The 25,358-nt window shown below is 37.5% G+C and overlaps 1 protein-coding gene across 1 annotated transcript in view; it reads right to left on the bottom strand.

The window, feature by feature from the left end:
• LOC149287489 (vascular endothelial growth factor receptor kdr-like) overlaps positions 1–25,358 on the bottom strand; it is an 84,949-nt gene that overhangs the window by 18,665 nt on the left and 40,926 nt on the right. Inside the window, exons 10-19 of the mRNA XM_089492831.1 lie at positions 22,355–22,505; positions 19,408–19,546; positions 15,497–15,608; positions 11,581–11,871; positions 7,914–8,060; positions 6,982–7,110; positions 6,713–6,819; positions 6,208–6,343; positions 4,811–4,915; positions 3,124–3,237 (exon numbers count right to left, since the gene is read on the bottom strand). Coding sequence (XP_089348957.1) covers positions 3,124–3,237; positions 4,811–4,915; positions 6,208–6,343; positions 6,713–6,819; positions 6,982–7,110; positions 7,914–8,060; positions 11,581–11,871; positions 15,497–15,608; positions 19,408–19,546; positions 22,355–22,505 — 1,431 coding nt within the window. The remainder of the gene's footprint in view (positions 1–3,123; positions 3,238–4,810; positions 4,916–6,207; positions 6,344–6,712; positions 6,820–6,981; positions 7,111–7,913; positions 8,061–11,580; positions 11,872–15,496; positions 15,609–19,407; positions 19,547–22,354; positions 22,506–25,358) is intronic.

Genomic DNA, 25,358 nt, shown 5'->3' with positions numbered 1-25,358 from the left:
AGATGAGTACAACATCAACAGTGCCCAGGCGAGTTTAATGAATGCAATCCATACTGGGAGTAGAATGAGATGATAACAAGATGCCTTGACCTAAAATTAATATTTCTAGTTTCACGCCTCTACGCAAGTAGGCATGATTTGTCTTTGTGAGTGGGACAGTTCTAAGGCAAGATGCTACAATTACTACAACCAGTCAAAACTTTCCACTGATTTCTGCTTTGAATGCTGCAGAATTGTCATTTTGCCGAAACTTGTGCCATCTGGAGAGATAAGGTCTTCGCGGCTCTACGTGAAATGTTATAGCAACATTGATTTGGAGTTTTTGCAATAATAATATAATAATTTAATAAGGAATTCACTGCAAATTGCCTTTCATTTTAAAATATGAATAATCCTAAACTAATTTAACAGTGTTGATACGATTGATCACTAATTACTTTAACTTTAAAATATGAATAATCCTGTTTTTTCTTTATTTAATGGTGGCTGGACCATTGCATTATTTCCTCCATACCAAGGATTTGGCAGCCTTTAACCCCAAACTTCACAGTCATCTTTGCTGTATCCAAGAGGATTACTGGAGTTATTGACCGATGCTTTATTCTCTTGTATCAACAGTTTGGTATGTCTTTGTAGAATAGGAAGTAAAACAGATGAATAGGATGGGGAATTTAAAGGAACAATAGCATTAACCATCTGAAACCCCTCAAAGTAGGAGGAGTGCAGTACGAAATAGGTCACCGTTTATACAATAATAGGATCTATCTATCTATCTACAGGTCTTTATATTCTGTCTTTAGGTCTGTCTAATCTTGTTTGGGAGCGGTAAGGAAAGCTCATATGTCCCTAATAATTGTATGTATTCTTTGAAGGATGTTAATGGTTTCCTAGTAATTCCTCTGTTATCCCCTGATCCTCGTAGTGCATACAGTGCTCTAGTTTAGCCCTCCCTTCATGTTTTCCAACGATGACAGAAAGCGTGCTGCAGATACAACTTAACTGTTCACACAAATTGGCTGCCACACTATGTCTTATCTTGTTTTCACCTCATCCGTCTCTTGCTGTTCTGACGCAGGCTCTTAAATTCCTTGTTATCGTATTAACTTAATAAATCAACAGAGGGTTTGAGCAGTAAAGCCCGGATATACATAACAATAATGTCTACAGATAAAGAGACATAGGCATAGCTGGTAGGGTTGCAATGTCACTGCTGCGGTTATCAATGGGCAACAACATTTTTATAAGCCTTCAAGCTATGTAGCAACTCAGAATGGCCCCTAGAAACATTAACCTCTACGTGTTGCAGAGATACACCGATAACTTTCTGAATGCCATAAAGCACAGCTGTGATTACCCTGAAAAGCTTAAATATAGATATAAAGTCTCTTGCCAAACAAAAACTTAAATGGTTACATGATTGGTAGCGTGTAACAGCCACTGGTCTATGCCAGCTGCTGATTAATGCTCAGTAAGACATTTCACGTGTCCGTCAGGTTTATAGCAATGGACCTGTCACTGGGCGTAATGCATTATTCACAAAGTCATGCTTAATCTCCAAACTTTGGCTGTGGGGTCTTGAGGATTAGGCTCTACTTATGTACTACTGGTCTATACAACAGCAGGTCCTTGAAGCTAGAAAAGGTATCTCTAAATTACATTTCAGCGATTATGTATCTCCTGCTACAGAATGTCAAGGAAACATCTACGAGTGCATTAGAAACATAGAACTTGATGGCAGATAAGAACCATTTAACCCATCTAGTCTGCCTATTATTCCTGCTTAAAAGACTCAAACCTTAATCGGTCTTGACTTTGATTCAGGATAGCTTTATGACTATCCTATGCATGTTTAAATCCCTACTCCGTTTTAATCTCTACCACTTCTGCAGGCAGTCTGTTCCACTTATCTGCAACCCTCTCAGACCCATAGTATTAGACTATGACTCTGTTCCTAGCATTTCTCCTCTGAACTATACCTCCCTCCTGTACTTTGCTAAATCCATTGTGGTCAATATACTAAATGGTCACACATCAATAGGTCAACATAACTTTTTGAGTAGTTCTGAATATCTATGGCTTCTCTGTCTCCAGGGCCGGCCCGACAATGGAGCCAAGTGGGGCAACCGCTCCAGGCGGCACTTTTGAAGGGGCGGCACTTTGCCGCCCCAAGCCCTTTTTTTTTTTTAAAAAGCGAAAGAGAGAGAAAGGGGGCGCCGAGTGGTTTTCGCTTACCAAGCTGTCCGTACCCGCTCGGCGCCCCTCTCTCTCTCCTCTGCGGCGAGTCTCCCTGTTCGGTCTCGGTGCCGGCTTGTAATGCTGAGTGCCGGAAGATTTCCGGTGCTCAGCATTACAAGCCGGCACCGAGACCGAACAGGGAGACTCGCCGCAGGACTGCTGAAAGGTAAGTACAAGGGGGGGGGCACAAAGGGAGAGGAAGGGTAGATAATGGGGGGGGGCGGCAGGGACGGAGGGAGAGGAAGGGTAGATAAGGGGGGGGTGGCATTTTAAAATTCGCCCCAGGCGGCATTTTGCCTTGGGCCGGCCCTGTCTGTCTCACCAATTTTGACTGTAACACACACTCGTGTTGATTAGGACAGAAGATTACGCATGCTTCACCTATTGGTCAAATCAGTAATGAGAAAATGAATCAGCGTGATGTGACCTTTATCAATCAAGAGCAAAGCGCACCTTGTTCTTTTGGTTTTATGTGTCTGTTTTTCATATTTCTACTATTAAAGATTAACAGAGCAGAGCAAAGCAGGTGCTGCGGGTAGATCACACACACATCTTGGGCTTTAAAAAACTGGACTCTCTATTTAAGTCAGAATTCACCTTTCAGGAGTGTCCAAAATTGATCACCACATACTGTTGTGCGTGCCATACACAGGAACGCACTTTGATGAGCTAATGTTTGTTTTCCAGTTGACCTTAGACCATTTACTGAAGAATCCAGTAATTGGCTACAATTAATGCAGACCTTTATTTAAGTTATTTGTTTGGAATTTTAATCTTCGGCTCCTTGAGCACTAAATGCTCTTCCGCGCACGACTGCTCCCAGTCGCCTTAACGGGGTGGTGTTTCTGCAGCGTGCAAGCGGTTAATACTGGACACTTTCTGACTCACCTCCTGGCTTGGTGCAAGCTCCCAGTAAATTAACCACATTCAAATGATGTCCAATGTGGATAAGAATCTTCAGCTCGGACATTAAAGCCTTGCACTCGTTGTTTGTTGCACACTCTGCATTACATAAACAGGACATAGTCATTTCGGCACAATGGGATATTTTTACAGGGCACACAAAATCCTGTTTAGGTTAGTGAAGAAACATCAAGAGACAAAGGAAAACAACCAAGGCCCCTGTAAGGAATCTCAAACACAAGATGCATTCTGCAGTCAGCCTCTCCTTCCTGACCCCACCAACGAAATTTATTTGGTGACAGTATACAAAAAAAACCCTACACAAGCCGAAATTTGCCTTATGCTAACGGAAGAGACAAGATGGATCGTTTGTGACTTTAGATAATCGTTTTCCACTTAACAAACACACATTAGATATCCAATTGCGGAATTTGGAATATTTTGCTTTGTTTATCAGAATTAAGGACATTTTTGGTTGAAGAATAAATTATTTCCCCTAGACTAGAGAGAGCTGTACCAGATGTAGTGATATGTTTAGTATTGGTTTTATTTAACAGCTGCTAGAGCTTTAAGCGCTACCATTGATAATGTTGAAAGTACTGGTTGAACCTTAGGAATTTGCATTTATTTTAAATTATTATTTAATCACTTAAAGTCCTGACTCCATGGAAAACAGAATGTTAGCACCTTGAAAGCAATTTCAATTTCCATTTATGTTAACGTAGCATACAAAGCTGTAATGTAAAAAAAATAGCTTGCGTTTACTTTTTTACTGAATTAAGGGCTTGGAAATCTTTAGACAATTATATTTGGCATTCCACGCCAACTATTTTTGAACTTTTTTGTTTGGAAAACTTGTTACTGTGATACCTGAAAAGAGAAACGGTGCTCGGAAGAAACTGAAGCTTGTAAGTGATACCTGTCCACTAGTCTAAGGCAAGGTAGGACCCCACACAGACTTATTGAGAAGAATGGGACGATACAAATGGTAACTGTCACCAAAAGATTAATGAGCGCTTAAGAACACAGTTGTAAGAATTTCTAAAAACTACCACTAAGATGGAAACCAGGCTCTAACCCGGTTTTAATAATTTTCATTACAATATAGCAAACATCTTGGATCCATCAAAGTGAAATAAATATTTAAGGCATGTGTCTTTTTATCTTGTCATGTAACAGGCTTTACCTTATCTGTCAACAACAATGATAACATAATACGTTACATTTTTAAAGCAAGAGCAAAGGGGAGCTTTATGTTTTACATTGATATACATTTATAGCCTGTTCCAAAAGGGCAAATTAAATAAAAATGTAATTCTGGTGTCTAAGTTACCGAGAGAACACTTGAGCATGCGTCCTCATCAGAAGACAAAGAAGACCAAATTAACCTAGTGTCAAGCTGTAAGGTAGGTCTATGACCCAATGAGTATAAGGGATTCTGGGTAAGAAATATCTATGCCAGCATAATTAATGGATATATTTCCAGTACACTAAAACAAATAAATATTAGTGTTATAAATTCATTGTAATCGGTTACTCTGCTTGTAGACTTCTGGCAGTGACTACAAAAACTTGTGGATTTCTCTAGAAAACCATCGCCTATTTATTAAGACGCCTGCGGCTTTTTCTTGTAGGCGTACATCAACAATGGAGATCCAGTTGAAGATAATACCTTTAAGCATCTTAACAGCAACTGTTTTGCATGTTGAATATTTATCAATGCCAAAAGCAGAGGCTTCCACCACCTTCCCGAAAGCACCGTGACCCAGCGTTTTACCTGGAGGTAAAACAGTAAAGAAATCATGCAAGGGTTAAGAGGAACACCAGAGAAACAGTCAGACTTTCTTTTAGTAAAACCACACTGTGAAAGCATGAGCTTAAAGGGAAATGTTCAAAATATATATGGGGATTTGAAAAAGAATTGCATTACAATGCAGACCAATGTAATGAACAATGTTAACATGCTAGCCCTCGGGATAATGTATTCATCCTTATAAACCACAAAATTAAAAGTATGTTTTTTCCTTGAGTTTATCAAGAAATATAAAGGCTAGTTTGACATTGAACAGGCAGTATAGATTGCTTGATTGTAAGTCCGTGGATTCTTTCTTATCTTGGGAACATAGATAAACCTGCCACAAGAATTTTGGTCGGGCGTTTCTATCATCGATGCATCAGTGCAATATTTATGTCTTGTTATATAGATGAAAAGGACCATTTTCAGTTACTTGGAAGTAAAAGAATGTGTAGGGTTCCTTATGGAATTCACAGCGATGGGTTCACTAAGGAAAAAAACTCCCTTCTGACAGAAAGTTTTGGAAACACAAAGATAAGGACATTCATTGTGTGCGGAGAGCTCCCACAGAGATTCACATGCACCACGAGATTGGAATATAAGACAAATATGCGGTAAGAGACAGGGAAACATTTAACACACATGTTATACGGAAAAAAACAGCAATCTCGGAAACGTATAATATCTCATCCTTAGAAAGTATAATGAAGAACAGTTATGGTATGGGGACTTCATGTCTCATGTAAACTAAAGTGCTGCTAAAGATTCCAGGTCAGGGATAGACAACCCTAGTTCAAGGGCGTAGATCCCTTCTTCTTTATTTCTTCTTTATATGAGAGGTCGAGCTCTAATAAGTGAAATGCAAAGTGATTTTAACTGTTACAAATCTATGTTTTGTACAGCACTGGAGAATATGATGGGGCTATCAATAAACAATTATAATAATAATAATAATACATATATAGTATAAAATTCTAGTCTTGCACTAAGACTGTGGGTCACAATCCACAATATCATGCAAGTATACATAGTAAATAAATCTCTTATAGAGTTTGTGTCTAGATCAACTGAGTCTGCGAACTGCAGGATTAGGCAAAACTGTTCTCTTGCTTATTATCACTATAACAGTTTATCCCATTTGTGGTAAAGCTACAGTTGCTTCAGCAGTATTGCAATTGGTCTCCAGCACAGTTATGGTCTTTGACAAATGATGAAGTAGTAGTGGACCGCAGTGTGACCAGTTCCTATTTTTGCAAGAAAATAATTGCACATACCCAAACTGAGTCGATCTCGAGGAAATTCCCACTTGCTGCTGTCATAAGGTAGTCTTTCACATTGCTCATCTAGGGGCACCTCATCTGGGTCCATGATTATAGACAGATAACCTGTCTTGAGCTCTGATGCATGTGGCTATAAACAAGATAAAGTATTGTCAATGTATATGAGTGACAGCAGCAAGATCACCAGCCCCTCAAATATAACAGAACAATCTTATTGTAAGATCCTACATATGATACTAAAACTTTTGATTATTTTAGAACATCTACAAATACATCTAAAAATGAAATACAAGCAGGGATCCCAGGGGGCCATGTATGTATGTAAATATATGAAAGTATTTAGTGCTAGAGAAGGAAGGATTCCATGTAGCATCACACACACACCAGCATTTAAAACAAAGCATGACATTTATCCACAGCCAGCTGTGTTCTATTAATGCTTAATATACTAGACAGGACACTTAGAACTTAAGGTTGCAGCTGCTGTGGAATAACTCACCTTTTTCATTTTTCGTATGAATAAAGTTAAAAGGAGCCAGAACAAAGTGGCTGCCACGCCAGTGCAGACAAGAATGATGACTTCTATGTTAGACTTCTCCTCAGCACCTGCGTAGGATGATGAAGTACAGCCCGAGAGTTAACAGGTATAAAACACTTTGTTTAATCCCTAATTGTGTTGCTCTGTGACATGGTTACACTAAGTTTTGGGTACAGGAACTTCTCATATGTGAAGAAGCATGCCATATCAGTTATTCTCTAGAATCTTACCATGAATAGTGATGACTGCAGATGTTGTAACTTGCCCCATCTCATTGGTCGCTTGACACTCATACAAACCCTCATCATCTTTCTTCATTCTCTCAATAATCAAGGTGTTATTGTTAAGAAGAGTAATTCCTGCAGTTGGAAAATGTCATATTTATGTAAAAAAAAAAAAATCACTTTTCAGAGTGACGATGGCTTTATGACAGGAAAGATTATTATTATTAGACTCCACAGAGCTGTTTTATATACTCAGCCTTTAACCACCTGCTATGTCTTTGATGTCTCTTCTATCATCTCCTACATTGTATAGTGGGAAGGTTTTAACAGAAAATATCTATACAAATATGTTGCATCCAGCGCTTTAGTAAGACAGGACAATGTTCTAAACCAGGCATCTGAGTACCCTTAAAGTCAAATCAAGGCCATCTGTGTAACGGGTAAATAAATACTTTACTGTTTAGATTTTCATTCAGATTAAGTGATTCAGTTGATCACAAGATAAATAGAATGATGCAGATTAAATGGACAACCTGTGCAGTTCCTTGTCGATATGTAAGTGTAACTGTCTGGGGCCCCTGAATCACCGAGGGCACTAGGCAGTGCCGTTTTCTCTCTAGGTCAGACGTGGAGGTAGACCTGAGCTGCTTTACTATGGCTAGATTGTCCTATTGGGACTCATATCCATGTACCTCTTTCCTCACTTGTGATCATTCTTTGGGTATGAGTGGGTCACAGTGTTCTATAGTGTTTACAAACTAAACTGTTTAAACAGACAATCGTTGTGAAGTCAACATGTTACAAATATACCACAAATTACAATTGTGGTATATTACTGAGTTGGAGGGAACACAAAATTATGTTAATTGTTAATGGGAAAGTATTGGTTGTTAGTGGAGTACCTCCTGGGAGGGACTGTTGCACTCAACTGACATTACCTGAAGCAGGTTTAATTGCATAGCCATTCCTTAACCAGGTGACGTTTGGTGTGGGAGTTCCATTCACATGACACTCAAGAAACAAAGTGCTACTACTGTTCACCACAAGTTCCTCGAGCTCTTGTACTACCTGTGGAGCCTTCTTCTCTGTAAGAATTCACAGAAAAGTGTCATGTAGACAAAAACCTTTGACCTGCACAAATCCATTGATCTAGTGTTTGCATTCTTCCTCACTCATTGATGCAATGTAAGGAAGTTTTACTTTACCTAAAGGGGAACAGATAAATAGAACAACCTCTGAGCAGTTAAAACAGTGGAATTTTTAAAACATGCATCATAAATATAATACCAAGAACTGATTAAGGTCTGATTGTTTACATCAGGAAAATGGACAGACTAGAAAGGTTGAAGGGTTCTTCTAGGTTATGTTTGGTTTACTGCAATTTGTTTTTTTTTTAAATGATCATATAATAAACAATTAACAGAGTGCATCGTTAAGCAACATGTTATGTTTTATCCAGAAAACTTTGTGGGTTTTGAAGAGTGGTGCTTGATCACTGCCTCTGCTACAGCGTGATAAGAGCATGGATGGCTTAGACTGTTTTATTGTCACATAATCACTGAAAAAGGGCACGCTGAACCTTTCTTGTCACTGCGCCCTTAGAGTAAGAGAAGTATTCCAGGAAATTGTCATATACTGTACGGTTAATGTATGTGATTAGCCAGGAGATAGAGATACTAGCAACTGATTAAACTTTCAATGTATTGTGCGGTTTTCCTATTTTGCATATTATACTGTTTTCAGACGAGGACATGTAAATCTTCAGATAAACTAAGTTTTTCGAACAAAATTATTTTTTTATGCATTTCAGTTCAGTTGTGACGAAAGCTATTAAATTACTTTCTTAAATGTTTAAATCTTACATTCTTGTACTTCTGGAGTTATAATCCCATTTTACAGAACCCATCCAGTTTGGGTAATAATCAAACTGCAACCACACAATTCTATACTTTAAAAACACAAAATATTTTTTAAATCTATTATAACCTCCAATTAAGAATGCAGACATAAAATGCATGTCCCACAGAAAGAAAGGCAAGCAGGGCACTCCATTCTACAATTATAAAAACCATTAGCTTTCATTTATATATTGCTTGTTATAGTTTGAGATCAATGTTGAATTATGTTTGGAAATTAAACCTAATTAAAATCGATTGACACAATATGCCATCTCATTTTATCCCATCCATCTACTCATTTATATTCTGAACCCCAACTAAATGTGGCTCAGTGTGTAAAATTAACATAGGTAGTCATAAATCCACTTGTGCATAAAAGGCCACAAGGTATTCTAATTCACAAAAAAAACACAAACACGTTTATTTAACAAATTCAGCCAAATTAAAGCTGAGTGCTTCTCAACAGAGGTCTAATCCCGATTATCATCAAAATTTCCCCAAGGTGGAAAGAACCTTGTTGATATCATGCCTATGCTATGGTGAGTAAAAAAGTAAACACCATTATTAAATAAAAAATAATACATTAATATATAATATAGAATATATATAAATTAATATATAATATAAAATATATATATACATTGATATATAATATAAATTTAATATATAAATAATTTCTGATGCTGCATATGTAGCTTTATTTGGTTTGAGGTTAAGTACGCATTTTCCTGAAATGTTGGCTTTGCTCTGTCACTATTGGTACAGTGTGCTAGATATGTTTATAGGCTGATATGGCAGTTACAATGTGTTTTTCCTCTAACAGCTCATTCATTCGCTGTGAGAAGGTCTGTGACGATTAACTATGTGTTGCATATTGCATGCATGCGTCGTTCTGACCGCTATTTTTCCAGAAAGCATTGACTCATTTTCTGGCATGGTTATTTTAGTCCTCTCAATGCCTCAGCTATCAGCTACAAATCAAACTTAGATATTTTAGAGATCAATGATGGAATATTACATGGGATTAGAAGGATGTTGAGATTTTGGATATATTTTGGAGAGAGTTCGGAGAAGGATACAAATGATCAGAAAAGAGTAAGGGACCTTAATATGTATAGCTTGGAAGAAAGAAGAGGGGAGATGTGATAAAAACATTTAAATACACAAATGGATTTTAAATTAAACATTTAAATAAACAAAGTAGAGAAGGGAAGTTTATGTCAAAGGAGGATCAATATATAAAAAAAATGTTTGGATGTTTTTCTAGATAAGATTATCTTTATCCAGGGTGAGTCCGGTTGCCTTGGAGTCAAGGAAGACCCCTTGAGATGACATTACTTTCTCAATTTTTTTTTTCATTTGCCTTTGGATGAACTCGATGGACTATATGGCTTTTTTATATAATTATGAGGAGAAATGTTAGAACAAGAGGTCATAGTCTAAATCTAGAGGGTCAGAGATAGGTAGGCTAGATGGTCCTAATGGCGAGTAACAGGTGAGTAACACATGAGGACTGGTGGGAATCAATGAAACATGAAGAGATCTGATTTTTATAATTTTTGTCTTAACTAAATAGAAATGCTTCTATATTATTTTCAAACAAAAATTAATTAGGATGTTATTATTTCCAGTAAACAGGAAAATATTTCAGGGTTGTGCAGCTGAAAAATGTTTACAACAGAGATCAAAGAGCATATTTCTGTCACATGTAGAAACCTGACCCATATTGGATGTGCTCTGAATTGGCTATTTCTTTTTGTGTGAAATAATAGATGTGTTGGTATACATCCCTGCGGTATATTACAATATTATCGATCTTGATACTTTGGTTATTTAGACCACGATTATGCATACATTGTATATATCTGATTAATGTTTTTTTTACATGATTTTTATAGCTTGTGTTTCATTTTAACTGTACTTATTTCTCAGGTTCAATGTTGCCAGAACATATATATATACCGTATTGGCTCGGATATAGGCCGCACTTTTTCCCCCCACTTTAAGTCTTTAAAGTGGGGGTGCGGCCTATATTCGGGGTCTAGCGCCCGACACCCGGGACATGCAGTCCCGGGCGCCGGGCAGGCAGCGGGGTTAGGATACAGATCCCCCGCAGCGGTGCAGGGGACCTGCATCCTACTCCCCGATACGCTCAGACAGCCTCCCCTGCCAGCACTTCCCTCCCCGAGATATGCTGCCACTGTCCTCCTCTGCCCCCCGCCTGACTTACCGGAGCAGACTCCCGGGTGTCTTGCGGGGCCGGCGGGGGACATCTACGGCACATCCGGCACCGGAAGTTGTATACGCGTATTGCGTAGATGTCCCCCGCCGGCCTCGCAAGACACCTGGGAGTCAGCTCCGGTAAGTCGGGGGGCAGAGGAGGACAGTGGCAGCATATCTCGGGGAGGGAGGACAGTGACAGCATATCTCGGGGGGGGGCAGAGTGACAGCATGTTTTTTTGGTGCTTTTTTAAAGAAAAAAACTTTTTCTTTAAAAAAGCACCAAACTTCTAGGGTGCGGCCTATATCCGAGCCAATACGGTATATATATATAAATATACATACATATACAACGGACAGCCTCCTCCAGTCATGGAGTGTGGAGTGTGGAGCTATTCAGTGACAGCCAGGGAACTACTAAATAGCTTGTGAACTACCTGAGGAGAACCCTGCTTTATACTTTATAATGCATATGCACTCAACTCACCTAGAACCACAAGATGATTGAAGCGTCGCACCACCTCCTTGTTGTAGTGATTCCATGCCAAGCAGTTGAATATTCCAGCCTGCTCCTGTGTGACATTCTTCAAAGTCAATGATAGATAGACTATGTGTGTCTCATACAGGATCTCTGTAAGAAATTCTGGGACTTGTTCTCCGGAAGGGTAGGTCCAAGTTAGGTTGGTGTAGATGTATTTATCTGCCCTGCAGAGCAGGTTTACATCACCACCATCCAAAACAGGTGTCTCAGCTTCTGTAAATACCCCAGTTTTGACCTCTGAAACAGAGCAGGTACATTTAAGCCTATTAATCCTTCTACTACATGCAGTATATATATATACACATTATATAAGTATCATTTGGGCTTATTTTTTCAAACAAAAACTTTTCTTGTCGCAACTTTTTCCAAATAAGCAAAACAGAAAATCTTTTCAGTAGTTTCCATGCCCAAAAAGGGCATTTAGAGAAGCAATCGGGAAATGTGTGTTATCCAAAAGTGAAAAGGAAATTTCAAATGGTAAAATTCTCAGAAAAAATATACTTGCTGTTTCATATCGATTCCAATATGGATTCAGTAATATACTAGAAAGATGTCATAAATTATGGAAATAAGTGGAACTACCCAACAAAATGTTAAAAGGTTCCTCTCAATCAAATAGTAGTATTATCTTACTCAAGACATCGCAAACGAAAAAATACTAATAGAGTACAGTTGTCATGGATACGGTAAAATGTAGGAGTCATCTTGTAATCATACTGTAAGATCATACTTCAAAGAAGGAGCATAGCATAAACTCATGTTTGGGCAACATCTAATTTCAAATGGCCAAAGGAAAAACTTTTTTAAGGTAGTCCGGCAAGGGAAGAGCTTTAACAAGATTTATTATCTGACTTTATGACCCTTTAATAGCTATTTAGATGTTTAGAAGAAGAAGAATGTATTTTATTATTACATTTAGAATTATCTCTATAGAATATTCCTAAAAACAGAGTAATTTAAGCTACAAGTGTCAAAGAAGGTCTTCTATTGGCACGTGGGAATTATTAGTCTCTTGTGATACTTTCAATGTTTCTAAGAACTGAAGGAACAAAAAAATGTAACTATAAAACGGTATGTTTTTGAACTTTGATGACTGTATACTGCAGTGTTTAGTGGACTGCATATCGTTTATGCTGGTAATATATAATATGAGTCATTGTATGCGTGTTATATATGAAAACTGGTATCTGATCATAGTTCAGGAATATAGGTTAATTTATTTAAGAATGAGACAACATCATTTTATCTTACAATACCTTTTCTGAGAACCATACCCAATATATTGAATGCCTGTATCTATCAGCACTCTATGTATAGCAGTAACCCACACACAGTGGATAAAAACACCAGCTACGCCAGGGGCATACTAAGCAATTCTGTCTGCAGCTGTATGTTGATTGTATAATACCACCCCCTGCATGTGTTTGTGATGCATGCGTGGAAATCACATACCTCTGTATGCTTCAGCCATATGGAGGAAGCTCAGGCAGAGCTACTGTAGCCTGGAACCTATTACTATGATAACGATATCCTCACACAGAAGGTAGTAATTTTACTGTCCTCAAAAGGAAACAGGCACCAAAACCAAGAAATATCATATTGGACAAGTGTTTTTGTGCATCATGTATATGTTGATAAGTCAGCTAATGTGCTTATTCTGGGTGTTACGTCAAACCTTTTCATGATCTTTGATCCTTGTACAAGTGGGCTGATGTACATGCCTAGAATGCAACATACTGATATTGTGTCTGTCTTGCCATTTTAAAACCTCCGCCCAGTGTCTACACCTATTATTTTATATTCATGCAAATACTGAAAGCTGGAACCAATTTTCAATGACACTGTTCATGGTTATTGAAGTGTCAGCTTGAGTCATAACCCTTAGGCTCTTCGTTAAACTATGTTAGAGTCATCTCTACAACTGGCCAGATGTGCACAGGAAGAGTTGAGGAATTTGTGGGCTGCCCTTTGGGTTAAACAATTATTATACATTTTTCATATGCTCCTATTTTCCCATTATATCTGTTATGCACTAGCCTTGTGTAATGTAATATAATATACCCTCCTTGGGACCCAAATCCTCTATACCTCTTTCCCCTCTTTTTAGGAACTCATTGCTTGATGTGAGTGTTTCAGACCAGAAGCCCACCAATCACAGGTGTGTATTCACCTCTTGGATACATGCCACCGCATTCTACACTTGTATGTCAGCTATCTGAGCAACCTTGATGGCATTATGGTCAAATAAAAGGCCTTGGTAAAGCTTCACCCCCTTGACAAATCCCCACATGCCTAAAATTACTCCCCCTTAAACAAAAGTACCCATGTGTTCCAGAGCAGGTAGAGGTAGTGCCAGTGATGTATTGAATGGGGATGCGGTTCTAGGTCTGACCAAAGAGAGAATACCTAGCAAGTAAAAAGCCCCTACACAATTTTAAGGACAACAACCCATTCAATACTTGATGATGGGTAAGATTGATAGTCAGTAAACCCGAAGAGATGTGCAATATACATTCTGCAGCAGACAAGCTGTGTATTTTGTGAACACTCCATCTCCTGTAGAATCCACAAGCTGCCATGTAATTCTCGTTGTTAGCATTTATCCTCAAAATATAATCCATGATATGCAGGGCCTATAAGGTGGTCCTTTAGATGATCCACATAGTGTGACAATAAATGTATTTATCTTTAAAGAAAACGTGTGCAGGATAGATTATGGAAGCAGACAGGAATAATTCCCTACAGGAACGAGAGGTTTATTTCAATTAACTACACAATTTGGTTACACTTGCTCACCCCATCTATCTTAGACCTTTCAAAGAAGGAAAGATGGAAGTGGTTGGGGAAAAAGATGTCTACCACACATGTAAAGACACGAAAGAACAATACTATTACTACAAATACATACACAGAATGTCTGTTAAAGTTAATAAAATAAGCCAGTATTCCTCCTTAACCACATGAAATAAAGAGGTCAGGATAAGTCAAAGAGGAATCTGTGTTAACTCATATATATATATAGAAAGAGTGAGAAGGAATTAGTTATCCTCAGTTTACTAAGCGATGCAAAAATTACATTTATAATTTAGAACGCATGTTCACTGTAAAACGTCTCTTATGGTCTCTCTATAAGGTTCTGCAGATCACTGACAGGCCTGATGATGAAAGATGGTATAGCTGCCATTTTGAAACAACACAGACCTCAGATTATAACAGATGCATTGCGGTAAAATAATTGGTTAGCTGGAACTGAAAATACTTAAAGGAATCATTCGTCCCAGCTGTTTAAGGTTGCACTGCATGTACTAAGGCCAGTATTGTAGAATCAGCATAAAAATATACATATTACAGCACATTCTTGCGCAGAACAAAATATCAGCGTGTCATATCTCTGAATAGAAACATTATTTCAAAATCTTTACTATTAGAAAAAAACCAAAAAAAACCATCTGCAGTGTAGGAATTGTAAATCACAGCTGGAAAAGCTGTTTATGAAATTTAGAAAATATTTTTTTTAACTACAATCATTTGCTGGGATACAATGATTTTGCAATTTAGCAAGGGTTCAAACAGGGATTAAGTTGGAGCACAACAGGAGTTGTTCATTGAAGACAGGTTCGGGTTGTGCATTGCTTACTATTATATGAACCCATGTTAAATTATTTTACTAATATCCTAAAACTAGGATTTATGTGTGATTTTGTGATGGCCTTCACAATGTCACACGGCAGGATATAGGGCAATAAAAGTATGCAATAACCTGTTCACTTTATAAAGAGACCCTGTAATGCCAGCAAGACAGTGTCCTTATATAATACCTTATAACAGAATCTATACATTAAACATGAACTGACAATAATACCTGAAAGTATGAAATGCATGGCTCTTTCTTCTTTACCAGCCTTGTTTGTTGCCACACAGAAGAAAATACCAGATTGATTGCTGTTTGGAGAACTAGTCAAGGTGCTTACGACCTAAAGAAAAAATATATCTGATTAAGCATGGTTCAGTATGACAGCAAGTAAATAAATGAGTAATGAGTAATTTAATCATATCTGAGAACACTGAGTTATTATTGGCCCAACTCAGTTGCCTTCCATCATTGGTTGCCCCGCGGTGCCACCAGAGGAGGCCCAGAATGTGCACCCACCAAAGAAGGACAAGGATGTCATGGATCTCCCTTTAGCTGGCCCAAAATCAAGGGATTGGGAGATTTGTTCATACAGACTTCTGTATCGTGCTCCTTTGTGATGCACAACGGCTTCTGATGCTGAGCTCTGGGATATGTCTTATCCCGGTGCTCAGCACTGAAGCCACGTCCACCGCCTTTATTCAAAAGTTGAAGACAGAAGAAGAAGAGAAAGAAGACGAGCTGCAGGAAAAGAAAAGGGACACAAGAAAGGTAGGGAGACATTGTGAGAAAGTGTGAGAGAGTTATGCCGTACCATTGTCTGTATCTGGCCCTTTTAAAGTGATAGGAGTTATGCTGTACCACCGTCCATGCCAGGCTCAGTATATAGTGATGGGAGTTATGCTGTCCCACTGTCAATGTCGCGCTGAGTATATAGTAATAAGAGTAATGCTGTACTACTGTCTGGGTCTGGCTTCACACCTTTATTGATAACTCCCTCATTAGTGAATAGACCTCTCTAGAGAAAAAGCCAATACCCCAGAGGAGCAGAACTGTTCTGTGCAATCCTGAGCTACAAAGGCACGATGTATTTAGGCTTACTTTATTAGCTAATGAACAATACTATGTGCATGTCTAGTAATTTATTAACTTTTTAAATTTTGCGTTATTTTGTAGTGGTTACAATCCCCACACACTTCTTGTGTGTTTTTTTAAGGGAATATTATTACATAGTTACATAGTTGAATGGTTAAAAAACTATATAGCTCGCAAGATCAAGCTAAGATTTCAATAATTGCATTCATTCACATACTAACTATATGTAACACTACTAAAGACTATGAGCAGAAGCATTGGCAGTTTAAGAATTGTTGCCTGAACCAGAACCTTAAATATGAAAATATAGCAGCTGTAATAATTATTATGAGTATAAAATGTGTTTACTGTTTTATTTATAATATCCTAAATAAACAATAGGTTGTCTGCATATTCATAGAGTTTTATATTTTATGTTCAGTGAAAGTCTTTATAAGAAGCATTAAATCTTGTGAATACCCTGCTCCGAGGAAGTAAATTCTTTACATTTTTTTTTTCAGGTAGTAAATCCTGAATTAGGTTAATTTGTTGCAGTAATTCCAATGTAAGTATAATGACATAAAAAGTGTCAAGGATTTTGCAAAATGACCTAATTTCACAGCCTTTTCTCTTTTTATGTCACCCAGTAGTGCAATGTTTTATTCTAAGAACCGATAATTAATATTCCTAGCTTAACTGGTACCATTCGTCCTTATTAGTCTTCACTTTGCAATGGACTTTGTGAAAATGTCTATCTTTGTGTGTGATATAATGTTGTGTCGAAGCTAAACATAGGTTTAAGGTATCTTGAAAGATCATCTGATTTTTGTTTTTAACTTTGGCACTATATGTACCCAGTCATGGTTTCTACAAAGTTCCTCTGTCCATATGTGATAACTGGTTAGGAATGCTATCAAGGTGATGTTCCTCCTTCTCCATATGGAAGCCAGTTGGGAGAACACCTGGCTGTGGGAGCCATGGGTAGCCAGAACCACACAGACAATGGGCAGATTCCTCAAATGCACAGATCTCTATCATCTCCAGGGTAAGTCCTCCAAATCTAATGTGCATACAGAGGGCAAGTATAAGACCAAGGACTGCTACGTTCAGTTGCTGGATCAATTGCAAAGGCAGAACCATGGATGCCCTTTGCATTCCAGAACCAAAAATTTTTTGCCAATAAAACATGCAGATGTCTATCCAGATGTTAGTCAGATGTGACTTGTGCATAAAGGACTTTTAGTGCCAAAGGGAATGTGCATTGATCACCTCCTTTGCTCTCTTAATATTTAGCATTTAGAAAGCAACTTTTCTTTTATTTTCTATTATGTTTAAATTATTTTCAAAACAAATTCCAATATGGATATTTTCATGCAACGTCTATTGTTTTTGACCTTTCATTTTTACCATTGTAAACTTTCAGGCTTACATATATTGACTTGTATCAATTTATTTGACATGATAAAAATATGGCAAGGTGAAAAGGCGATTGTTTTGTTAAGAAGGTTTGTAGAATTATACTTATATCATATTTTCTCTTTTTCTAGCTCGCATGACATGAAGAAAAAATGGAAATAGATATGTTATCATCTGGAGCAGGTTTTCTGATGCATGAAGTGCAATAGATGATGCTATAGTTTGTAGAGCTCTGGGAAAAATACATTCTGAAATCTATCATGCCAACTTGATATCTTAAAGGCCTGCTTTATACTTTATGAGTTAACCCATGGCAGCAAAAGTGAAAGCTGACTTTAACTTGTATAATTTTTATATTTATTGTGTTTTATCTCTTATTAAGTGCTTTTGTTGACCAACATTTTGTAACAGCATCATTACCCTTGATTAAAGATCGTGTTACATATTCACTAGAGTACTTTTTGTATCTAACATTCTGACAGATGTCTATAGTCCTGGTTGCATCAATGTGGCTATGAGCACGTTTTATGGAATCCAGCTTTACTGAAACCTCATAAGCTTTGTTATATTACTTTTATATTGGTTTTATATGGTTCAGCCACCCACCATGTACAACTACCAACTGAGAACAGGTTGGCCCTGGACCTATTCACAGGGCACAACTCATGGGGGGCACCCTCAAACTTAATGCATGTTTACACAGTAAATAACATGTATAATTCAGTGTTTTCTTCTCATTCATTCATGGTGGGCTGCTTGCCTGGACACGGCTGCCCCAGGCTGGTGTATTTATCTGTATTTGTCTTTATTATTGAACTAAAAGCAGCAGCAGCTCCTTCAAAAAACACTATCATACTTGGTCCATACGTTCTACTAGCCAAACCTATAGATTATTTTTATGACAACTAATGACGTGTTTTTTAAATTCTCTTACTTCCAGCTTGCACTGCTAGGACATCCTACATGCATCTATTTACATTTATTTGGCTCTGACTGTACTTAGGTGTATACACTTATTTTATGTTTAAGTATTTTATTTTTGTATATAGTACATAGTATTTGTTGTGTATGTTGCTTCATTCAATTCACCTTTTATAGTGTGACTTTACTATCAGAGTTAATTCACACATATTCTTTATTATATGCACGCTCCCATTGAAGGGCTAAGCTGGCCCTGTATAATGCTTAATTCAATGAGTAGAGAGACTCAGCAACTTAATTATATATAATATATTGTAGTCACTGAAAATTAAATCCAGTCTTGGCTTCCCTGCCTTCTACTCTAAATTTGGGAAAAGAATAGACCTCTTGTCTAGTGCTTATTATTATGAATAAATGATCTTGTTGACAGGGCAGAAATTATTCTTTTCATCTGTATTTCAGGGGAAAAATAACACTAGGCTATCTCAAAATAAACTTTGCTACAGTAATTGTGTGTAATTAACTTGGCCACCAGTGGCGATCTTCAGGACTTTAATAAACATTGCAGTGTGTAGGGTACACTATGGAGTTATCATTCATCAGAAAAAAAAATATCTGATTTTGGCATTTTCATGTGTTATTTGGGTTAATAGCTAAAGTTGATAATTATTTAATACTATCTTTGTCCCTTTTTTGTCCCAAAAATTCACAACTCACAGGTAAACCCATACCTTCACACTTTTTTCATCATGTATAATCCTTCCATCCACGACAACAGTATTAGCGTTGTCACTAATCTCATCAATGTTCGCATCTGTTTTGTTTTTGGGCAAAACAGGAATCCTTTCTGCCATGTCATCCACCTCGCACCTGATACAACAGAAAAAAGAAATGCATGAAAAATCTTCACCTACACATTAAGTATGGTTATTGAAGAGCAAGTCGGTTAAGCATTACTAATCTCTCTGTATATATACAGATAACAAGAAAATGTTTCTTATCCAAAGTGTTTTCCATAAAACCTTATGTGAATTGCAAAAGGTGGGGAGGAAAAAAAACTGTATTTTTGGAAGTTAAAAGGTTAAACTCAAGTGGGCTGCCATACACAAGTTGAATAGTACTTGTCTTTCATTCACTGCTCAGAATAGAATATGTTCAGGTCTCGGAGCAATTCTATGTCTATGCTTTCAACAATCATCAAGGACCAGTTGATTGTTTAAATAAAGGAAATGGCCCACTTGGTGCAGTGTGTAGGTTTATGATCACTGGACATCACGTCCACTTTTAAACTTCTTTAGCTAGACGTATATCATGTCTTGTCTTTGATTGCACTTTCCGGAGTTCAAAACAACATAGGAGAAAAATAGTTTCTCATCAGGGGCATTTAATTATTTCATGTGGGGATATAGGGTTTGATTACTATGACTTCCCGGTACTTCAGGGTTTGGGGAAAAAGTGCAAGATCTGCTCTGATATTTAGGAGTTTAAGTGCAAGTCAGGGATTTGAGAGGAAGCAAAGCACACTGCTGTTAAGTTGACAGAGAACAATAGGCACAATCTAAATCTCCTTTTGGGTTTTTAAAAGAGGCAGAACGAAGGAGAGGAAACCAGACAAGGGCAGGAAATAAAGCCATGCGTCATATCACACAGGAATCCTTGAGCAGCTTCTGTGAGAAAAAGATAAGAGTATAACCTCCAAATCAAGCCTACGAGAACCAAGATCCACCTTCTATCTACACACATCTCATTATTTATAATACTACATTTATGGCAGTTTTGTTGCCTAGTTTTTCCACATATATCCAACTTTGGAAATGGTATAGACTTGTAGAATTATGCTTGATGCATAGTTAAATAGTCAAGACACCTCAGCAGCCTGCAGACTCCCTGTTTAGTGAATTCATTGACTGTCAAACATAAGTTATGATAATAGCAGGATGGGAGGAAAGGTAGAAGACAAATGTCTTTGATTGAGGTTTGATTGCAGTCATATGGAACAGTGTAGGAAGTAACTAGACAGGGTTTGTGATGGCAACTCCTTCGGGGACACTGCTCTGCTTCAGGAGCTATGATCTGGTGATTTTCTACGAAGCCAAACCAGGTTAACTACCAAGTTTGTTTCATGGTCAGGTTGGCAGGTAGGGGAGGACATCGCTGCCTTTCCCTGGGCACCATCTTTAACCTCAGCATGCATGAAGTCCACACTATTTTGCAGATGACAGCAAGGGGGATTGGAGACTAAGGGATGATGTGGGATAAAACAAAACAGAGGTGTCCTCACAAGCCACACGCTGGCAGACTGAGTCTACTGTACAGACAGCATTAGTATAATCATAGAATTTGGTGGGCATATTGCATTACCTTTACCACCTCACTAGAAGAAGTTGTTACTAATAGAGCCATAAGAACAAGTGGCATTTGAGTAGTTTTTGGTGTAACAGTATTTCTGACTTTAATGAAAAGGGTGAGAGAGTTCCAGTGGTTAAACAGTATTTTGTGATTTTTAGAAAGAGTCCGAAGTAAGTATAAGTAGGTCGGTCAAATTCGAGTCAGCTTCTTCCCAAACTGTTCATATGTTTTCTGTTAGCTGAATCTGTCCCTGTGAGCTTTTACTGCCCACTCTTTGCTCAATGTAACAGTCTGTATATGTAAATAATACTACTAACTACCAGTCAGTAGTTCATCTCTGCTTTTATATTTCATTACATGGGTGATTATTTTTTTCAACATGGAAGTACATAAATGAAAAAAGTGCTTACACTTGTTATTCCAGCATAAACAGCCTAGAATGTTTATTATGATAGTAGTGATTTATTTTTGGTTAATGGGTTATAAAACAGGACTCCAAGTGGGTACAAGGAAGCTAAAATCCTTTAATCCTATTTTAACACAGTGGAAGACGACTGTTTTGGTAGATGCAGTGAGATGCTTGGAGGCTTCCTGGGTTTTGTCCTCATCTATACTGCCGGTCCAGAGCCATTACCAAACATCAGGACACCTAAGATATTAGCAAGTTTCTAAGCTTTTGGTACCAACATAAGGCAGTGTGTACAAGGATATCACAGTGTTCTTTTTGTACAAAGTGCTACACAACTTAAGGCATGACACAGCAACTCAGATGATTCCCAGCCTACATGTTTGCCTACAAAATATGGACTGATTTTGAATATGTGTTTTCATACTTTTAGTGGATCATATTTTGTGGCATACTCGGAAAGAAATAGAGAAAGAAAAAAAAAATATATATATATATATTAGAGTTACAATCTCAAAGTTCTCTTATTCATATGTAAGAAAAATAGATTAATACACAGCTGCTGTCAATGCATAAAAGTTAAGTTCATATCATATTAGCAAAAAATAACAAAGATGTTGGTTATAATGTTACATGAACTGTATAGAGTGTAGCCATCCACAGTTTTACAAACGCTAATGATAGTCGTCATAATGACATACTTATTGGTTTAATAGATGTTGTTTTAAGCTTTTTCAGAATAATTGGAGTTAAAGGGGAATGTTCTTCCCAATAGACCTTTTGATTGCATGGTGCAGGAAGAAGGAAATGAGGGAAATGTTTACACAAAGAAACTATAACTTGATTTTAGTGTCTGTTTTTTCTCTGAAGGTCCTCCTGTATATTCGGGAAGCTATGAAATGTATAGTGGGTCTTTCACTTACGTTGTATTTACATGTAGACATGGCTGCCACTCCCAGTGGATTGTTGGATGAGGATTTCCAAAGGCCGTACAGTGGAAGCTCTGCTTCTGTCCCATAACCACAGGTTCGACCCATTTAAAGTCAGTTTCCTTCTCCAAAATGCTGGGCTTAACTAGAATAAAATTAAGAGAAATCACAGTTATTTTTGCTAAGAAGACATGCCTTGTGGCTCCTGCCTCTTCCTGGAGGTTATAGTGGCACTATGAGGAGGACAAAGAAGATCCTGTCCTCCTTCAGGCTAATATCTGGGAGGAAAGGAAGGAGAGGCATATTCCTATGGGGAGTGCCTCCTCAGAAGATATTGGGTTCTAGTCTCCATTTGAGCACATGGAGCACCCCTACACATTCTTTCCAGTGAAGCACCTGCTTCTAGGGCTTAAGAAAAAAAAGTAGTAACATTCTACATTGATCTGATGATACTCTATCCTTCCAGTTAGCAATGTCATGCTACAGTTGAAGACCCTGCTTCAACATGGATCAGTTAAGGATACCTTAGTCCTAGAAAATGAAGGCATCCACTGAAGTCAGTGTTAAAACACATTAACTGTAGAACTGAGATCAGGACCCTTTTTTTTTTATCAGTCAGATTGATCCAAGCTTGTCATACCTCATACTGCGTAAAGCAATTAGTACCATAGGCTGCCCGTTTCTAACAGAAAACATTTCCAATTAGTTATAACACAAGTGATATAGATTAGTGGAGAATACCATGGATTTACATTATCAACCATATAATCCAATTCAGTAATCTGACCTTTTTGAAAAACAGAAAAATAACACAACACATGTGGCAATGATTTTCTTAGGCTGTCACTATAAGATAACTCATCAAACTTATAGCCTCTGCATAAAAAGTATAAGCATTGGGGTTTCTCAATGATCATCCCTAAAGAATATGATCTCAGAGCATTCCTATGTTTGAACTCATCCTCTCTGTTTATTAGACGAGCAGGTGTCTTCAGCAGAAAATAAAGAGGCTCAAACAGGAAATGAGAAGAATGGTATGGCGAATGCTATCAAGCTATTGGATTAGTTTATCTAAACAATACAAATTAAGACATAAGGAACACACGAGTTACACATGCGTATAAAGAACAATAATGGTGCAAAGCGATAAAAGTGGTGGAATGTTCTTTCAGATTGGTCCATGATTATACCTGTGCACTGGGATTTATTTTCACACGCAGACCTCATTTCATAGAAAAATTATTAAAATATATGATAAAATGATGTGGCCCTCTTTAGTAAATAAACAGCAGAGGGAATTTTGGTGATGTTAATTTCATGTTACGGGCATCTTATTGTATAACAGGTGCTTGCATTAGGGATTATAATGATTCTTGGGAATTCTGCAAGGTTCTCCCTCAAAGCTTTGCATAAGAGAGCTGGACACAAGGGATATTCTTTGATCTCCAGGTGTGGAGGCGTAGCGTGTAGCTTGGACCCTCACCAAATGGTGTCTTATATTTTCACCACATAAGTATTAAATGTTGTCATTATCATATTCATTTTGTTTGGAAATTGGTCCTGATATTTTTGTTCCTTGTCTTCTACACAATTAAAATGCCCAAACTGTACATTTGTTCATTCTGTCTGTTCTTGCCTATATTGCCTGCATAATTTAAACAGATCACAACAACATCCTCAAGTGTAAAAAATGGAGAAATAAACCTTATAGGGCATATGCTAAATATACTATATCCTATATGGACAGATGGAAACATGAAATTGAACCAACAGAATGATATTATCCACACAATTCAATATTCAATCCAAATTCAACACTCTCAAGGTAATCCACTTTTCTTGATAGAGATCTATTCCTGACTCTTCTAGTAAAGAAGGAAATTTCCGACCATTGCTTTTATGGAAAATCCTGTAATAATATATCATAATCAAAGTTAGCACCATACATGGGGATCCGAGAAGGAAGCAGGAGATTTGGGATTAATCATTTGGCATCAAGGAATAAGCAGCCGTTTTGGCAATGTTATATCAAGCCATCTGATGGTTGTCAAGGGAGAAACAGTTTCCTATGAACATCTTACTTGCAGTAATTAAAAAAACAACACACTTCAATGAAGACCCATGTAGAGGAAGTGCTACCATTTCACTCATTGTCTAGAAAGAATGGACGCATAGTAATAATTCAATAGGGAAACAGATAATCTGGGCAAAAAAAATACAGACCTATATACTATGTTGTTTTCTTAATCTTTTTGGCTTTAGAAATTCCCTTCCTATAATGAGTCACTATAGATCTGATTACATAACAAATGAGTGAACAAGACGTCTTCTCAATCGCACAAACACATCATTTTAAAAAAAGCTCTTAAATCTGCCTTGTTCATTTTGCAAAGCCAGTTCACCTAGCAAAAGCTTTTTGCCTATGCAATTTATTTTTCATATTTGTATTAAAATTAATTGTTGTGATCCAAGGACTAGATTATACCCCTTCAGCACATTGTATAAACGAGGGACTTAAAATTTAAATATACAGTTTGCAATATTTAACTAGTTACTAAAGTATCAGATGTTCTGCAGAAGCCTGAGTCCCTTCTTCACGCTGAGCTCAGTGTAAACTGCAGCTAGCACCAGGTATGTGTGTGTGACTGTGTGTGTATATGTTGCTCTGTTTGTTTGTGTGTGTAATGTCTTGTAATAGAGGGGTTAATTCTTTGAATCTACCTATGTCTGATAATAGAGAGATTAACTATCTGAAACTTCTCATATCTGGTAATTATAGTATGTATATTATAATATACATATTTTATTAAATCTGAAATCAACATGGTTCCCAAGGCTTCTTAATAATTAATATAAAATGCATTTTATAAAAAAATGTGTATGTGACACATAGTGGGGTCATCCTAGCTGAGAGTCATGGGAAATGTAATCTCAACAATAGGAATATTAACTAACTCTAGCCACAATACATGTTTGAATGAAACTACCTTGCGTCTGG

Source organism: Sceloporus occidentalis, unplaced genomic scaffold, assembly GCF_023333645.1.
Source record: "Sceloporus occidentalis isolate IW3139 unplaced genomic scaffold, rSceOcc1.0.p SCAF_60, whole genome shotgun sequence".
In the NCBI taxonomy this organism is placed as follows: domain Eukaryota; kingdom Metazoa; phylum Chordata; class Lepidosauria; order Squamata; family Phrynosomatidae; genus Sceloporus; species Sceloporus occidentalis.
The sequence above is the reverse complement of the archived record's forward strand: the minus strand, read 5'-3'. Positions and strand labels throughout refer to the sequence as shown.